Source organism: Chenopodium quinoa, unplaced genomic scaffold, assembly GCF_001683475.1.
Source record: "Chenopodium quinoa cultivar QQ74 unplaced genomic scaffold, ASM168347v1, whole genome shotgun sequence".
Lineage (NCBI taxonomy): Eukaryota > Viridiplantae > Streptophyta > Magnoliopsida > Caryophyllales > Amaranthaceae > Chenopodium > Chenopodium quinoa.
Genome location: NW_018742733.1, coordinates 3,621,984 through 3,640,523, shown reverse-complemented (window position 1 = coordinate 3,640,523; position 18,540 = coordinate 3,621,984). Strand labels below are relative to the sequence as shown.

General features: G+C 32.1%; 4 protein-coding genes across 4 annotated transcripts; 3 read left to right on the top strand and 1 right to left on the bottom strand.

Annotated features, from left to right (window-relative positions):
* Positions 1–360: 360 nt before the first annotated feature.
* LOC110723900 (small ubiquitin-related modifier 1) lies at positions 361–4,351 on the top strand. The gene is made up of 3 exons (XM_021903313.1): positions 361–551; positions 3,658–3,807; positions 3,998–4,351. Exons 1-3 carry the CDS (start codon positions 477–479, stop codon positions 4,061–4,063), a joined length of 291 nt encoding a protein of 96 aa, XP_021759005.1. The 5' UTR covers positions 361–476; the 3' UTR covers positions 4,064–4,351.
* Positions 4,352–4,857: 506 nt separating this feature from the next.
* On the top strand, positions 4,858–5,981 carry LOC110723899. Its single transcript, XM_021903312.1, has one exon. It carries the CDS (start codon positions 5,164–5,166, stop codon positions 5,824–5,826), a length of 663 nt encoding a protein of 220 aa, XP_021759004.1. The 5' UTR covers positions 4,858–5,163; the 3' UTR covers positions 5,827–5,981.
* A 2,562-nt stretch (positions 5,982–8,543) lies between these two features.
* Positions 8,544–12,903, top strand: LOC110723897 (endoglucanase 11-like). The gene is made up of 5 exons (XM_021903310.1): positions 8,544–9,415; positions 10,506–10,718; positions 10,896–11,096; positions 11,424–11,678; positions 12,162–12,903. The coding sequence occupies exons 1-5, from the start codon at positions 9,200–9,202 to the stop codon at positions 12,801–12,803; spliced, it is 1,527 nt and encodes a 508-aa protein (XP_021759002.1). The 5' UTR covers positions 8,544–9,199; the 3' UTR covers positions 12,804–12,903.
* A 238-nt stretch (positions 12,904–13,141) lies between these two features.
* LOC110723898 lies at positions 13,142–14,442 on the bottom strand. Its single transcript, XM_021903311.1, has 2 exons — positions 14,255–14,442; positions 13,142–13,599 (listed from the first exon to the last, which is right to left on the bottom strand). The coding sequence occupies exons 1-2, from the start codon at positions 14,342–14,344 to the stop codon at positions 13,357–13,359; spliced, it is 333 nt and encodes a 110-aa protein (XP_021759003.1). The 5' UTR covers positions 14,345–14,442; the 3' UTR covers positions 13,142–13,356.
* Between the last annotated feature and the right edge of the window lie 4,098 nt (positions 14,443–18,540).

The window sequence follows — 18,540 nt, the reverse complement described above, 5'->3', positions numbered from 1 at the left end:
CACCATCGCCTCTATAGACAATAACACCGAGTTCAACCAAGATTTTTTATTCTCTCATCGTAAAATAAAACTCTGCAACATACATTAACAAAAATAAACTCCCGATAAGTACAATAATCAACACAAGTTCTTAAAATTGAGTATCACATTTATCTACATCATCCCATTAAAAAAAAAAAAAAAAAAAAAAAAACCCAAAACCAAATTAATCATGATTGGGCTACGTTTGAATTGGGCTTCCAAACTTGCAGTCGCCGCTGACTCCATATTTAATTTTTTTTTATTTTTTTTTGAAGCAGACTCCATATTTAATTTATTTATAAATAAATCTGAGAAGACCAAAACTCCAATTATAAAAGAGAGACTCAAAATTGAAAAAAAAAAAAAAAAAAAAGGGGGAGAAAAGTGGTGCATTCAAGGAGGGAGGGAGACTGTTAGCGTGATAACGAAGCGAAGCTCGAAGAAGAGAGAGAAAAATGTCTGGAACTCAGGAAGAAGACAAGAAGCCCGGTGACCAAGGTGCTCACATCAATCTCAAAGTCAAGGGTCAGGTAATTTTTTCAAGGATTTAGGGTTTATTTTTTTTTTTCTGATTTTTATGTTTAATTTTTAATTTTTGTGATTTTTATGCTTAATTTTTTTATTTTTGTGGTTTGTGTAATTCTAGGGTTTATGCTGCTTTGTTTGGTTTGATTTTTGGTGGTAATTCACTCTATTGTTTCGTTTAATTTGATTTGTTTGTGTTTTATATTAATTTTTGTTTGCGATTAATTGTTAGTGTTTCCGGATTGCTTGAATTTAAGTGATACGAGTAGATGATTTTAGTAGGCATTTGATTAAACTGATCTGTTTATTTGATTTTGAGTTGATTCAATTGTTACAAATAAGTACAAAAATTCATTAATAATTTTATTTTTAAAAATTGATTGAATTATCGCTGATACCACGGGGTAGAATCATTGAATCAACTGTCAATTAAGCCTTTGAATCAAATTATGTGTTGTTTTTAGAATTGCAAGATCTTGTCAGAGTGAATTAGTGGTGGTTTGAGTGTACAATTTTCCTCAATTTGTTTTAAATTGTTGTATCCTGAGTACAAAGGATGTCTCTGGTCCTTGGATTTAGATTTTCGTATTCAGGGGAGGAACAATCTGTTTACCAGTACGCGTTAGAGGTGACTTAGCGGATTACAAGGTCAGGAGGCATTCACGATTTTATTAAAGGCCATATTAGTTTGGAAATAGTTATAATTGATGGATAGTCTGGAAATAGTTACGGAGTATAAAGTATAAACTTATAATTGGTAGATAGTTTGGAAATAGTTATAATTGATGGATAGTTTGGAAATAAATATAATTGATGGATAGTTTGGAAATAAATATAATTGATGGATAGTTTGGAAATAAATATAACTGATGGATAATTTGGAAATATATATAACTGATGGATGGTTTGGAAATAATTATAATTGATGGATGGTTTGGAAATAATTATAATAGATGGATAGTTTGGAAATAATTATAATTGATGGATAGTTTGGAAATAATTATAATTGATGGATAGTTTGTAAATAATTATAATCGATGCATAAGTTGGAAATAATTATAATCGATGGATGATTTGGAAATAATTATAATTGATGGATAAGTTGGAAATAAATATAATGGATGGATAGTTTGGAAATAATTATAATTGATGGATAGTTTGGAAATAATTATAATTGATGGATTAGTTGGAAATAATCTCAATTGATGGATAATTTGAAAATAATTATAATCGATGAATAATTTGGAAATAATTATAATCGATGGATAGTTTGGAAATAATTATAATTGATGGATAGTTTGGAAATAGTTATAATTGATGGATGGTTTGGAAATAGTTATAATTGATGGATAGCAAGGGGCGAGTGTGGAAGAGGAACAAAGATCGAGTAGGATGTACCTTTTATGAATTACAAGTTAATAAATTTGTTGCAGAAGCACCTTATCTGCGGTGCAATTTTAATTTAAATGTCAATGTTTGTTGCTCACTGCCAAGCTTTTGTGGTGTTCTATGATGTTGGAACATGTTTAGTGATAGGTTATTGAGTATGCCGGATGAAATTGTAGTCGATATATCATACATGTGGGCTCTATCTGACTATCCGCGTATCTTTTTTGTTGGTGTTTGATGGTTAGTAACTGTGTTAAAGCAACCTCATGCACTAGACATTATGAATCGGTGATATTAATTGATTGACAGCTGATTTAATTTGATTGACAGTCAATTATTAATCAAATTCCTTCACATCACCACTAGATGCAATACAATGAACTAAATCAAATTTATTCTCATAATCTGTATCTTATATAATTGCATTGTATCTTTTTGATTTATTTCCATTATTTCCTAATATCTAGTCAATTATTAATCAAATTCCTTCACATCACCACTAGATGCAATACAATGAACTAAATCAAATTTATTCTCATAATCTGTATCTTATATAATTGCATTATATCTTTTTGATTTATTTCCATTATTTCCTAATATCTTTCCTAATTGTAATTAATCATATTTTTACCCTTATTAATACATTTTCATATTACAGCATACATTTCTATAGTTTCTCATGTGTAATTATTATAATCTTGATAATGATGGATTGATGGGTACTGTGTAGTGTATAATACAAGTAGTCAAGTATTGATTTGTGATATCATATTTCAATTATAGCTGAAAGCATACTCTCTCTGTCTTTTTGAAAATGCTTGGATAAAGAAGTAGGCTACTAGGTTCTATTGCCTCTATGGAAGAGGGGGATGATGAGTGAATAAAATATGCTTGATATATACTACTGTTGCAAAATTTTTGCAATGTTGTTATCCATGAAACTAGACCATTGATCATTCTATTTTCCCAATTTACTTTAATCCTGTCCACTGCAGGATAAATTAAACGATCTTATATTTATATTTTTCTGTCGATGAAATTGGGTGAATATCTATTTCATTGTTCCACTTTACCCTTTAGCTTTGTAAAATACTAAAATCAGTTACAGAATATTTAAGTTTCAAATAAATTCTATGGTTTGAGGTCTAGATCATGAGGTGCCATTTTTGTAACCTTAAGGACTGATACCTTCTCAGATTTAGTTAGTTATGAGTTATGACACAGGTTGCCCCCCTGCCCCCATTAGAACAAGTGGATTATCCCTAATGATCTTTTCACATGAAAATCACTTACGGAGTATCTGAAATAATTTGATCTTTTTTGGGTCCTTGTACTGAACTTATTTTTAGCTCTGAAATGAGCCTTCAACTTTGTAGCCCTTATCTAAACTTGTTTGAACTTATCATAACCTCCTAAATTAATATGAGCAATTTTTTTTCCCAAAATCTTTATATTTGAAGTTGAGAAATTGAGAAGGCGGCCTTGAAGCTGGTATTAAAAAGCATTCCTTTTGCATGCATGCGTGTGTTTTTACCGTTCCCTTTTATCTCTACCACATGGCTTTGCTGATGTCAAGTTTAAATATCCTGGCCATGATTTCTGTTCCAGTGTCTGATATGATATTTACCTCTAACTGAGCGTATTACACTTTTTATATATTTTGAGTATATGCATCAGGACTGCTTCAGTTCTTAATGTGTTTCTGTTTGGGGCCTGTTTTAGGATGGGAATGAGGTCTTCTTTCGTATCAAGAGGTCTACACAGCTGAAGAAACTTATGAATGCTTACTGTGACCGCCAATCAGTGGAATTGAACTCTATTGCTTTCTTGTTTGATGGGCGTCGACTTCGAGCCGAGCAGACTCCCGAAGAGGTGTCTCTCTTCTTCTCTCTCTTTTTTCTGCTTTACCCTGTACTTATATATCCTGGTTTAGGGGGTCTATATCAATTTTACTTGTCTTTTTGGTCTTGAGTCAGATTGTCAGAACAATGATGGGTTTAATGGGAATACTTACCTTTTATGTTCCTATATTTCTCTAACTAATTTATGTTATTTGCAACAGTTGGAAATGGAGGATGGTGATGAGATAGACGCTATGCTTCATCAGACTGGAGGTGCTATGATCTAGTTATTGCCGTACCTCAGGTTTACTAGGTTGAAAAAAAAGTTTAGGTTATTTCTGAGATTGGCTTTGTGAAAGACCATGTCTAAAACTTTATTGTAACTTGATGAGTCTATTTTGAACTTAATTGCTCTGTTTGATCTCTGTTTGTCGTCGTGAATTCTGGATGCTTGGTATGTCATTGCCTGTTAGGGCATCGCCCCAAAGCACATCTTATTATCTAAACTACATGGAAACTATTTTGTATATTCTCATTGTCTGTGGCTATGGAACCAAATTCATTCTTTGTTGTCAAATGAAATATCTTAGGATGTTTATAAACGTGCTCAAAGTTTGAGTACGATTGTAATTAAGCTAGAGCTTCTGAGGAGTACTATGCTTGAAATTTGATTATCTAACCAATGGTAATCTGGTTTTGCGAGCTCAGTTTGAAGCTTGATTACTTTCCCTTGGGAATTAGTTAGGTTACGAGTTTAGGACTAGTAGACTACTGTGCTGGAAATTGCTTTCATTGTTTCAATGCCTTTAACAGTTTGACCTATGTATTTGATTTTGTTGTTTCAAGTGCTTGGAAATCATAGTTCTTGCTAATTTGTAATATTAGTAATGTGTCTGTATCTGATAGCTGAACTATTACTTGCATTGTAATTTTATTTATTTATTTTTATTTTTAGAAAACCAATTTTTTCTCCCCTGTTTTAATTATACTAAATTTGTATTTTTAAATATTAAAAAAAAAAAAAAAAGTGTTTATCAGAAAAGGTTATCATTATTTTATCAAAAAAAAAAAAAAATTGCACCTGTGCCATTATATTATAAACGGTATCAAAGTTGGTATTTAAACTACATCCGTATCTAATATCATGCAACCATGTATTTTGCTATGGGCAGAATAGTTCATGAAAACTTGACTCCAATCAAGGCCACAAAATAATTGAAGCCTTTTTGCTATGTGGGCCTTATCCAATTACACAACCACCTTTTCTTAGCCACAAAATTCCCACATCATTCAACAAACACTAGCAATAGTAGTGACAAACTAATTTCTGATCTTTTACTCTATCCTTTCCCTAACGCCATTACTCTTAACACTCTCACCTTCTTCAATGGCTACCACATCCACCACCACCTCCCTCTTTTACTCCAAATCTCCCATCAAACCCTCTATTACTCCTTTAACTCCTACCGTCGTCCCTTTTCTAACCACCCGAACTCGTCGCCTTCGGCTCACTCCAATGATGGTCACAGGAACAGACTTCCTAGGCGATTTCGGAGCCAGGGACCCTTTCCCAGCTGAACTAGAGAGCAACTTCGGTGAAAAAGTCCTAGGAAACGTGAGCACAGAACATAAGATTCTCATCCCACAAACTAAAGCTCTCGCTCTTTCGGAACAGCCTTGTATTCCTATATCTCCTACTGATGCTCCAATGTCTATGGATGATGCTAAGCAGCTCCTCTTGAAGGTCGTCGGATGGCGATTACTCGAAGACGTAACCGAAGATGGTAAGGTTGTGTTGAAATTGAAGTGTTTGTGGAAGTTGAAGGATGTTGAAGCAGGAGTTGAGTTGAAAGATAGGATTACTAAGGTTGTTGAAAGTGCTGGAACTGGAAATTTCCCTGTTTTTCATCAGGAGGATAATAATCAGATGACTGCTGTTTTGTGGACTGAGCAAATTGGTGGGTTGAGTGTTAATGATTTTATTGTTGCTGCTAAAATTGACAAGGTTAAGATTTCTGATCTTCTTCCTAAGAAGAGATTTTGGGCTTAGTATTTTTTGTTCTTGAAAGATGTAATAGAAATTGGTTGAATTAATTCAATTGGTTTCATTATCCCTGTTTTGCAACGATACATAGAGGGTTGATCTTCACTTTTTTTTACCCAAAAAATCTTATCTCTATGGTAAGACGGAATTCTTTATTTTTGCATATTTCCTAATTATATTTCATTTGTCCGGAATTAGTAGTTACGTATATGAAGTAAATTTCTTTGGTAATTATTCAAAATAATAGTTACATAAATGAAGTTATTTCGTTGATAATTATTTTGATCAAATTGGCATATTTAATGGCACCAATTTGGGTAGAATTTTCTTGCCTAAAATTGTGGTTTGGTCCCATACTCCCATTGCAATTTGTAGTTGATTTACTGTGATATTTTTAAGGGTCTGTTCTCTTACGTTGAAATTCAGTTCAGTTCAATTCAGTTCAGCTCCTAATTTCCTTCTCTTATAAAATATTCATTTCAGTTCAGTTCAGGTCAATTCAGTTCAGTTCAGCTGAGTTCAGTCAATGAGAACAAGCCCTAAGATGCAACCATACTGAAAAGTTGAGATTCTTGAGAACTGAGTTGGAGGTTACTTCAACTTTAATCACTTAAAATTTTGTCATTGAAATCAGGGCCGGCCCGGAGGGGTAGGCCTCGAGTGCGACCGCCTAGGGCCCACGTCAGAAAGGGGCCCAAAAATTAAAAAAAAAAATCAATTTGCATAGATGTAGAATTTAAACTGTCTAAACTGTAGTTTTTACTCGTTAAAAAATAAGCTATTTTTAAAAAAGATAATAAATGCATTTAGTTAGCAATTAATATTAAATTACTTAGATGTCAATTAGGTGGAGATAATTATGCAACATAACCTCTTCTTCTTCTTCTTCTTCTTCTTCTTCTTCTTCTTCTTCTAATCTTCCGATTTTATGAGTATCTGTTTCAAAATATTAATCTTTTCAATTACACCGTTTCATATTTATTCAATTACCGAAATATTATGCAAAGTTATTACTCCAGTATTGTGTATGGAGACTTATTATTCAAATAATTTAAGTTATTTTCATTGTCTTATATTTAAAACTATTGCGTGTAAAAAAAAATTGTTTACGTAAGGGGCCCTTTTCTTACATTATGCCTAGGGCCCATAAATTTCTAGGAACGGGGCTGATTGAAATAAGAATCACATGTCCATTATTACTGAATTAGTAAAGACCAATTTTAGGATCATATAATGAAAGAGGAAGTTCTTGCAACAGAAACCAATTTCCATATGTAACCATTGCATAATTGCTAGTTTGAGGCATAAATTGTTTTAGGGTTGCAAATTCGCTTTGATGGGAAAAATAATACTCTGTACTTGGTTGATTATATTATAGCTATCCAAATTTGTTTTATTTATTTATTTTTATTTTTACAATTTTACATTGAATCTATGAGAAATTCAAGCTCTCAAATAATACGGGTGTAAATATAATATTGTAAGATAGGCATAAAATTATTCTATAAATGTTTAAAAATTGTTTTGAAATAAAAATAAAAATAAAGGCCGCCTATGTGTTTTTCTTACCAATAATGTTTTTGTCGCAAAATAAATAATAAATTCCCAAGGATCCACTCATAATGTATATAAAAAAAACATTAGTATTTGAAAAAATTAACCCTAATATATGACGTTGCAAAATAATAGTCTCTTCGTTTAATACTTGCTCCATTTTTTCATGCGCAAAGTTTTAGTAGAAATTGGAGAAAATAATAATGCTGTATATGGAGTTGGGTAGGTGGAAGAAAAAAAAATTGTGAAAAACAAAAGTAGTTGTAAGGATTGGAGGAGAGTGAATATGAAATTAATAAAATATGATCATGGCGAGTCTACTAGGTGAGTGAAATTAGTTAAATACTCCCTCCGTTTTTTTTAAATGCATCACTTTGATTTTTGCACCATCCACATACCATGGTTGACTTAGGGCCTGTTCACTTCAGCTTAATTTCAGTTCAGTTCAGCTCCAATCAGTTCAATTTAGTTCTAATCAGTTCAGTAAATGTGAACATGACCTTATTTTTTTCACCTCTATAAAATAAATAAATGTTATTATATAAAATATAATATATCATTAGATTTGTCATAATGTCTAGTTTCATAATATGATTTTGTTGTAATTTTTAAAATTAACAATTACATATATTAAAGGTCAAAGTTGCATCTCGGCAAATGTGCCGGTCAAATTGATGCAAATAATAATAAAAAACAGAGGGAGTATTGAAAAAAATTTCCAAATAAGGAAATGGAACAAGTATTTAAAAATGGCCGAAAAAAAAAGTGAAACAAGTATTTAAAAACGAAGGGAGTTTTTATTGTACACTTATAACTGGTTATTATGTAAGGAACAAAATATTTGTACCCTATAAGAGTGAACCATAAAATGTCTTATAAGCAAACAAAATTTTTAATCATTGATGTACTTGAAATTTGAAATTTACACACACTTCATGTTTGGGAAACTATTCTCTAATTTTCTTCAAAAAAAAAAAAAAAAAAAAAAATCTCTAACAATGCTTGAATATTTGGGATTATCTGGCTGAAATGGTAACAAATCCAACTAAATCAAATTTTATTTAATTTTTTAAATAACTCATCAATGTTTATTCATATCATATTATAAACATCTCAAATATACGAAATACAAAACAATACTTATACAGTTTCATTTTGAATTGAAATTTAATGTTCACGTAAAATAACTAAAAAAAACTTTATTATAATAAATTAAATAAGGCAAAAGCTGATGAACGCTTCAGGACATTAGAAATATTGAATTAAAATAAAAATTAATTACCTCGATTAACGCATAACTTTAAAATGCAAACTAAATTATACTCGTACTAGTTTAGAAAATATTTTAAATATTTATCTAATATCCAAAGATGTCGCTGGCAAGAGCCTAAATATAAGAAAGTGTATTTTTAAAATTTTGAAATACCCATCAAATCACACATTCACATTAGTGGTATGTTGAGAGTGAGAGTTAGCTCAAGTGATTCTGAAATCGATTCTCATCACTCTCCTCTTTAAACACAAAAAAAAAAATATTAGTGGTATGTTTGGAAATCGGGTCATCAAATGTGAGGGTTGAAAAAACACAAGACTTCAGATTTGTAATTGGCCCAAATTGTTGACATTCAAAAAAATAAAAGCCCAAAAGTTGAAATTTAAAAATTCCAAAAAAAAAAACTTTAAACATAACTCCCGTAATTTTCTCACAATCTCACCGACATTCCCTCTTTCTCTCTCCTCTTTCCCTTCTTTCCTTCCTTCCTGCAACCACTACTTACTACACTACTACCAGTCATTCCAACTCAAACTAACAATACCAAAAATCATGAAAACAGTTTCAAAAAATTATAATTTAGTTCTCATTTTATTTATATTTGCAATTATACCCTTTACTTTCTCTGAATTTACCTCTAAACATTATGTTGATGCTCTTTCTAAGAGTCTTTTGTATTTCGAAGCGCAACGTTCAGGGCATTTGCCTTATAATCAAAGGGTAGTTTGGAGACATCATTCTGCTCTTCTTGATGGGCTTGAACAAGAGGTACGTCGTATGTTTATTATCTCAATGACTCAATTCGACATAAATTTCTATTATACACTCGGACGTACACTGTATTAAGCAAACAAAAAAAATGAGAAGGTTTTTTTTTCGTATATTGTTGTGATGATAGAATATACATTGGGGTTATAATGATTTATTTTGGTGTATAATCAATTTATAAATCTATAATGCTCTGTTTTATAATTAGGAAAGTGAAAATTTTAAAAGATGTTATTTTATTATTATGCTGTTCATTCTGTTTCAATTTGTTTGCTTGATCTGCAAATGTAACCATAAATGAAAAAAAAGGGAGAAAAAGTAAAAGTGAAAAAAATGAACAAGTTAGTGTGGGGCCCAAGCTATGAAGAAATAGTATTACTTTCTTTTGATTACAGGTTAAATGCAACAATATGATTTTTGCAATTATTTACCCATGTTTTTAACTTGTTCATTAGTTAACTACTTCGTACTATATAATTTGAGGATTTAATATGAATTGTGCGTCGGCAATTGTGTTCGTCACTGTTGTACTTTTATATAACTTGAAAATCATTAAGAGAGTACTCGTAAAAGTTTACCATAAAAGGAATGAAGCTAGTAATTGGAGACGATTAGAAAAGGGAATGATATAATTATTTTGAGATTGATGGAGTATATGTTAAAAAATTAAGTATGCTATATTGATGACCGAGATGAAATAATGACCAATTTACTTATCATAAATAATTGGTACTCTGTAAATAATAATAAACGGCATATGAAAAGCTAAAAAAAACGCTTAACGAGGTAGATTGGCATGTTCATATTTATTGAGCTGAGTTGAACTGAACTGAATTAATTGGAGCTAAACTGAACTGAACTGAACTGATTGGAGCTGAACTAAACTGAAATGAGTTGAGATGAATATTTTATGAGAGAGGGAAATTAGAAGCTGAACTGAACTGAACTGATTGGAGTTGAACTGATTGGAGTGAACTGGTTAGAGCTGAACTCAAATTAAAGTAAATGTAAATAGGCACTTAAGTGAAAATGTGAAATTTATTTTGTGTTCATTGCCTACTTTCATTAAAAAATATATGTACATGTATAGATTGATTTGGTGGGAGGGTACTATGATGCCGGCGACAATGTCAAATTCGGGTTTCCGATGGCGTTTACGGTGACAATGCTGTCATGGGGAGTCCTTGAGTATGGAAAAGAGATGATGGAGGCCGGAGAATATGATCATGCACTTGAAGCAATTAAATGGGGCACAGATTACTTAATCAAAACTCATCCTCATCCAACTGTATTATGGGCTCAGGTTTAATTTGTGCCCTTGTAACGCTTTCTTTTATATTGTTTGTTACACCAATTGTTGTTAAATGTTAATATATTAATATAAGACGTGATGCATTCATGCGTCATTTTAATTTAATCAAGGTTGTTACATCTTACATGATAAAACAAATACGAAGTATTAACTAAAGAGAATGTTCAGGTAGGTGATGGCAACTCCGATCACTATTGCTGGCAACGCCCGGAAGACATGACAACCTCACGGCACGCTTATAAGGTCGACGAAAACAATCCGGGATCAGATGTTGCTGGTGAGACGGCCGCAGCAATGGCAGCTGCATCCTTGGTGTTTAGGACAACTGACCCACGTTACGCTAATATGCTCTTGGACCATGCTCAACAAGTAAGCATTTAATAACTTTGTAATCTACGTTACTTAAGCTCTTATTTTTAGCTTACATACTTTTGTTAACTTTTTGACTGGATATGAGTATGACCCTTTTACAATTTTATTTTGGACTAAAATGGTCCAAAATTTTCATTTGGTCTCAATTATTGGTCACAATCGTCACATATTTAGTCCAAACACTTTTATTCGAGTCCAAATACATAGTTCATACGAAATAATAATTAACACGAGTTTGTTACAAATATATATATATATTTTTTTTGGGTGTTATATCAGGGCAATATACTTATTTATTTATTATTATTATTTTTTTTTATGAAGTTGTTTGAGTTTGGTGACAAATATAGAGGAAAATATGATGATAGCTTAAAAGAAGCAAAGGGTTATTACCCTTCATGGAGTGGGTACAAAGATGAGTTATTATGGGCAGCTTTGTGGCTATACAAAGCCAGTAAAAAGGCAAATTATTTGGACTATGCAATCAACAATGCCGTCTCTTTTGGTGGAGTCACTTGGGCCATCAATGAATTTAGTTGGGATCTCAAGTATGCTGGCCTTCAAATTATTGCTTCCATGGTAATCATACATTTTACTATGTTTATTACTTGCTCTTTCTCAAATAATTGCAACATATTCAAAATTTTCCACATTTCTAAACAAATGCATTGTTCCCTCTTCAATTCATCATGTTTACTTGTGTCCACATATTTATGCTCCGACTACTATACACATTTCTATTCAAATAATGTAGACTTTATAGAGTATGTTTTCTATAACCCGATTAGACGTCAAACTGTACCTAAAACTAAATAACTCGATACGATCCAAGTTGGAAGAATATTGATATGACTGTAGTTTTGTACATACATGATGGTACTTAAATTGAACTGAATCTGAACTAAATGACTCATCACCTTAGTAGGGCTCGAGTTAGTAAGGCTCGAATTGAGCCTAATCTGAATAACCCATTTGTCACATGTAGAGCTTAGTGATTTGCATTGTTGTATTTTCTTGTGATAAATTTACTAGCTCTAACTTTCTTATGATTCTTTGTGGCAGCTATTAAGAGAAGAGAAGAATGATAAAAACAGGAAAATACTAGAACAATACAAATCAAAAGCAGAACACTACATTTGTGGTTGCCTCAACAAAAACAAAGCCAACAATGTGAAACGCACCCCAGGGGGCTTACTGTACACCCGCAGATGGAACAACTTACAGTACGTATCAAACGCTGCGTTTTTACTTACAGTCTACTCTGATTACCTTCAAACGACGAGTCAGACACTAAACTGTTCCTTAGGAGAAGCAAGCCCAAAAGAAATCATGGGCCAAGCCAAATCACAGGTGGACTACATATTGGGCTCTAACCCAATGGGCCTAAGCTATTTGGTTGGGTTTGGGCCTAAATACCCATTAAGGGTCCATCATAGGGGTGCATCAATTCCATCTTATAAAAAAGTGAGGGATTTTATTGGGTGTACTGAGGGATACAATAAGTGGTATGGACACCCAAATCCAAACCCAAATCTTTTGGTTGGGGCTGTTGTTGGTGGGCCCAATGATAAAGATGAGTTTACTGATAAGAGGAGTAATTATATTCAGATTGAAGCTTGTACATATAATACTGCCCCATTAGTTGGAGTTTTTGCTAGGTTGCATAGTATTAAGAATAATACCATATATTGTTCTTCTATTTAGAGTTCCTCATTTTTAAGGAACTTGTTACTCATATTAGTTATATATATATATTGCAATTTTGAAGCGTGACTAAGGTTAAGTCCGCTCTCTAATTTCTTACTAAGTTTTGTGTTTAGACATATTAAATCGTCAGTAACTAATCTGTACCCAACCTGTAAAATTGCCCAAAATCGAGGAACTATGGGATAAAATCTAGCTAATACAAACAAATATGAGCGCTTTATCTATGTAATTGCACAAGTTGATAAGCATTGGTATATATTTGAGATTTAGAAGTCAACAAGATTAATACCTATATGTTTTGGATGCAAAAGAGGTGCTACAATAAATTGATATATATCTAAAAACTTGTACTTATAGTCCCTTATTAGTTATTACAGCAAAATTTCCAAATAAATGACATAAGCAACTAGAAACAACAATATTGTTTGTCAAAAAAAAAAAAAAAAAAAAAAAAAAGAAACAACAATATTAACCCAATCCAAAAAGAAAGCACATGTATACAACATCAAACAATGCAAAACATTTAGTAGTCGGTCCAAATTAAAGCTTATTACTGTGAGGCATTGCACTTCTCGTTAATATCATCAGGATTATCATTACCATCATCAATATCACTGATCACCTTATCAGCATAGTTGTGACTTACAACACCTTGACCAGAATTTTCATCCAAGCTTCTTTCCTTCTCATCGGTTAATTGTTGCAGCACCTCCGCCGTTGACGGCGCCCTTTCTCCTCTTTCCGATGATGACACCGTTTCTTCCTTTCCTACTCCTTTGTGTTGGCTGTATTTCTAATAGTCACACATTCACAATACATACATAATAATGTTAAAATTTCATACATCATATATTCGTTTATGTATGTGTAGACGTATACTTTGTCCCACATTGAAAGACAATGTAATAAAAATCATATTCATATTGTTAGCTTATAAGTTATGTACTAGCAACATTCCGTATTTCCTTGGCGGAAATTGATTTAATATAATTCTGTTAACGTATAAAAAAAAAGTTATGTATCACCCCTATTACTAGCTACTCGTACCTTAATTAGATTTAACATGAAAATTAGCTACAAACAATATTTTCTTACAAGTTAGACGGTAGCCCAAAATTGATTCGATTAATCTACAATTGTAAAGATGGACTAAAATATCTAAATGAAGTAAAAAAATGTACCATGTTTAAGGTTAATCAGCTAGAAAATCATCGTATAGTCACTTTAGTGTATAAAGAGTCATAAAAAGCGAGGTAAATGAAATTCCTAAACTAATGCCTAGGATATCATGTGACCTAAAACTTTAACCAATTAATTTGACTGATGTTTAGATTCCAAAGATCATTATAAACTACGAGAACACGATATAACAACGAAAGATCCTACTTATATTGCTTAAAGCAATTGAAATTGATAACAAAAAAGAATTATAGCTCAAAAATTAGTACCTTGATAGATTTAGAAGCAGCATGTGGAATTGCAAGAAGTGGATTAAGTTGAGGAGATTTGCTAGAAACGAGGTGAACAAGCCGACTCATATTGAAGATCTATTTTGTTGTTAAGTTTATCGAGTTTCTAAGAATAGTAACATACATACATACATATTAATTGATTTGTTGCCTCAAAACAAGATCAGAAGATCGAAGTAAATTCGTATTTCGTATTATTATATTATGTATGCATGTCGTGGCGTATAAATGGAAATTTTGTAACACGTGGTGGAATAGGAGACGGCCATGTACTAATTGTTCTCTTTTCTATTTATTTTATTCTTTGTTTTGAATATAGAAGCATCATCCACAATTACAACTCAGTCATTTTATAAGTTGTTAGAGGTTCCACCTCACCGGCTTTGATAACATGATAAATGGGTCAGGGTCACACCGCCTTATAAAGTGGATAGACATTCTTTGTTTTGATAACATGATAAATGGGTCAGGACCACACCGCCTTATAAAGTGGATAGGCATTCTTTGTTTTGATAACATGATAAACGGGTCAGGACCACACCCGTCATAATTGTCTACTTTACACGACCAAGGAGGTTTCACCTCAAAATCATATGACAATGAGGGAAGTAGCCACTTAGCCATATAAAGTGGACACAACTTTTCTTATTTCTTCAATTTGAGATACACATCCCAATACAAACTCTTACTTATAAACTCAACCAATGTGGAACAACACACCACTCACATATAGGTTTTCTCATAGGCTCAACATATACATATAGCATCCCAAACAAAATTCAAGTTATATAATTAACACAATGTGTGTACTTATGTCATTATTTTTTTTTTTTTTTTTTTTTTTTGATAAAAAAGAAAATAGACTCTTTATAAGTGAGAAATTAGCTATATCATATGTATAGAAATCGGAAATTTATTTTTAATCCATGTTTCAACTTTTTACTCAATTCATTGTCCCTTAATAAAATACAGAGTATTCATATGTATGATATGATATACAATTAGCTAATTAAATTTTCTAATAGAATCAATTAATTGAACCAGCTAATATATATCATACATACATATATACTCTATAAGTGTATAACCAGCTAGGCCAACAAAATCATTCTATTAACAATTAACATCGTCATAACATTGGTACATGTACACTGTACACACAAGAGTCTTGCGCCTCGTTACGTTGCAGCTTCCCCTTGAGTGTTTGCTCCTCCACTGCCTACTAGTGCCGCCACTTCATCTCTTTCAACCGCCGCCTCCTGCAAAACACGACGATTCAATCCCTCAGTCATCATCGCCACCATCATTAGTTCCTCTAGCATTTCCATCTTGTTGGTCTCGGTATATACCATCATCCTTCCCCATGTTGGCACTATACAGTTTTACCATAATAACACATGCAATAATACAAATTAATCAAACAGTATTATCAATGCAATATTCTACGTTAGTGAAAAATATAGTATTAATTTATACATGAAACTGTATATAATTGACTGAAATGTAATATAACCTCCGTTAAAGGTTATGTGCAACTTTGGGGTATTATTTGTGAGATATAAAATATTCCAAAGTTGTACATAACATCTAACGGAGGTAGTAATACAAGATTTCAATACATGAACGTACCTGCCAACGTAGTCATGAGCAAGAAGATGGCAAGAATAGCAAATCCCTTCATTATTTAATATTTTTGTGCGTAAGCCTAACAATCTTTGCCCTATTTATTATGATAATGCACAAAATTATTATGCCATATAATAATTTATATCTCCGAGAAATTACAAAAATAAAATCTCACAAATGGGTGGAGTGAGGCCGATCCATTGGCATTATCTTTTTGATTTCATATGGACAACATTTTTTACATGTTTATTTTTTTATGGCTAACATTTTTTTGATAGGATTATATGGACAAAACTTAGATAAAATCTTAATCCACAAGAGGGTGGTGGCCAAAAAAAAAAAAAAAAAAAAAACCTTTCTCCCTCTCTATAACCATCATAATCTTCGATACACAACCGGTTGTAACTGTTGGATTAATGGCTTTACAAGGTCTAAATTATATACCTCTTTATCATGGTTTTCTAATGGGTTTTTTTTTTTTTTTTTTTTTTTTTTTTTTTTTTTTTTTTTTTTTTCCCCTAGGATTCTATGAGTTACATTTTAAATTTTTAATACATGCATGTTAGAAGCTATAACCTTTTAATTTTGTGATGATCTGAGCTTCTTAATGTTTCATTAAGCTCATTTATATGGTGTTTATGGAGGGGAATATCCACATTAACATCTTATTCAATTACTATTGTAGTATATATGCAAAATCAATTACTTCATCCGTTTCTTTTTAATTGACACGTTTCTTCAGTCACGTTTGTCAATGCACATATTCAATCGTTAATATCTTTAATTACCGGCAAGCAAAAATTATAAAAAGTTGATATTTTGAAAATATTCATTGTGACAAATCTAATAATATCCCACTTCACTATATATTTCTTCACATATAAATCACAAAACATGATCAATGGGAGGTGTGTAAATAGTGTTAAAGTCAAAACGTGTCAATTAATTAAAAACCGGATGTAGTATACAATATCAGAGCAAGGCCGCTCTACCTACATTGTGCATTCAATTGGGTTAGGCCACATTTCAGACCAAAAACAGGGCGCTAATACTTGGGCCTAATTGTTTTTTACAAATTCTTGGGCCTACGTTGGATTGTGCTAGACACAATCAATTTTTCATGTTGGCGCAGTCCGGCATAAGCCATAAGAGCAAAGGTGTGAACTAACAAGGACCAAATACAAGTTTGTTTTCTTATAGACAAAATACAGATTATGTAGTAAATGACAAAAATGTAAATAAAAACTTGTTAAACATGGTCTTATGTTTTTTTTTGAAGAAAAATATGGGCTCATAATTATCGATTTAGTTACAAAAATATCATGCTGATTGGACAAAAAGTGAAATTATTTGTGTATTAAGATTTAAGATGATAATAAATTGGAACTTTCTCATTAACATGTGAGTATGTTAGATATGGGTCTGGGCCGCACTTTTCACGGGAGAGTGCAAGTCTACCACTTTACAAGACCAAAGAGGTTCCACCTCAAAACTATATGGCAATGAGGGGAGTAGCCCCTTAGCCTATATTGTGGTGGTAAACTGGTAACTCTTAAATTCTTTCAATGTGGGATTCCATTACCGCTACACTCCACCTTTTTAATGTTTTAGTGTGGGAGAAGAGAATGCTCACGTGTGGGTTGTTTTTGGGTTGAAGAGAGCAAAAGAAAGTCAAACGAGTAGAGGTTTTATAGTATACCCTCCAGTTTCTAAATAATTGACACATATGATATTTTTCATTATTAATAAACTATTTATTATTATAAGGGTTTTTCTACATTATAAACTTCTAACTTTCTGTTTTCTACGATGTGCTCCCCTTTTTGAAAAATCTACACTTTAACCCCAAAATACAATTAATTTTTATACAGTAACCTTGCCGTTATCTCGCCACTAACTAATTCTGTTAGTAGGGCCCAATCTCCACCTAATAATGTTTTTTTTTTCTTTAATTTTATCAATTTGCATGTTGGAAATTATTCCGTTAAAGGTTTTGGGGGCTATTTTGGCCTCGAAGGATCCAAATTGAGCTCAAATTTTAGAAAAAGCACACAGACACCTCTTTTTGCGTATTATGAAATGTGTCGATTGCGTGTTTATGTATTTAATACCCCAAAACTAGGCATTCACGTTATTTTTTATTTGTCAAATCTGAGTCAGTTTGCACCCTTAAGGACGAAAATAGCCCTCAAAACCTTTAACGAAACAATTTTCAACATGCAAATTGATAAAAATATTATTAAGTGGAGATTGGGTCCCACTAACGGAATTTTTTCACGGCGCGATAACAGCAAGGTTACTATTATAGTGTGGATTTCTTAAAAAGAGATGACACATCATAGATAGATTACGGAAAGTTAGAACGTTACTATATAGAAAAACCCATATTTTAATTAAGGTTGGATAGTTGTGGACTTGTGGGGCCGGATATCTGTATTGTAGTCTATGGATTTGCCTCATCATGGATAACTGTGTGTGGGCGTACGTGTGTTCTAACAAAGGTAAATTAAAGTTATTGAATTAAAAAAAATAAACGATGATGCAAGAAAGTATACAATTATGTTTAAATTAACATCAAAGATTTCTCTAACAACATAAAACTTATACATGATCCTTTTTTTTATTCATGATCCACAAAG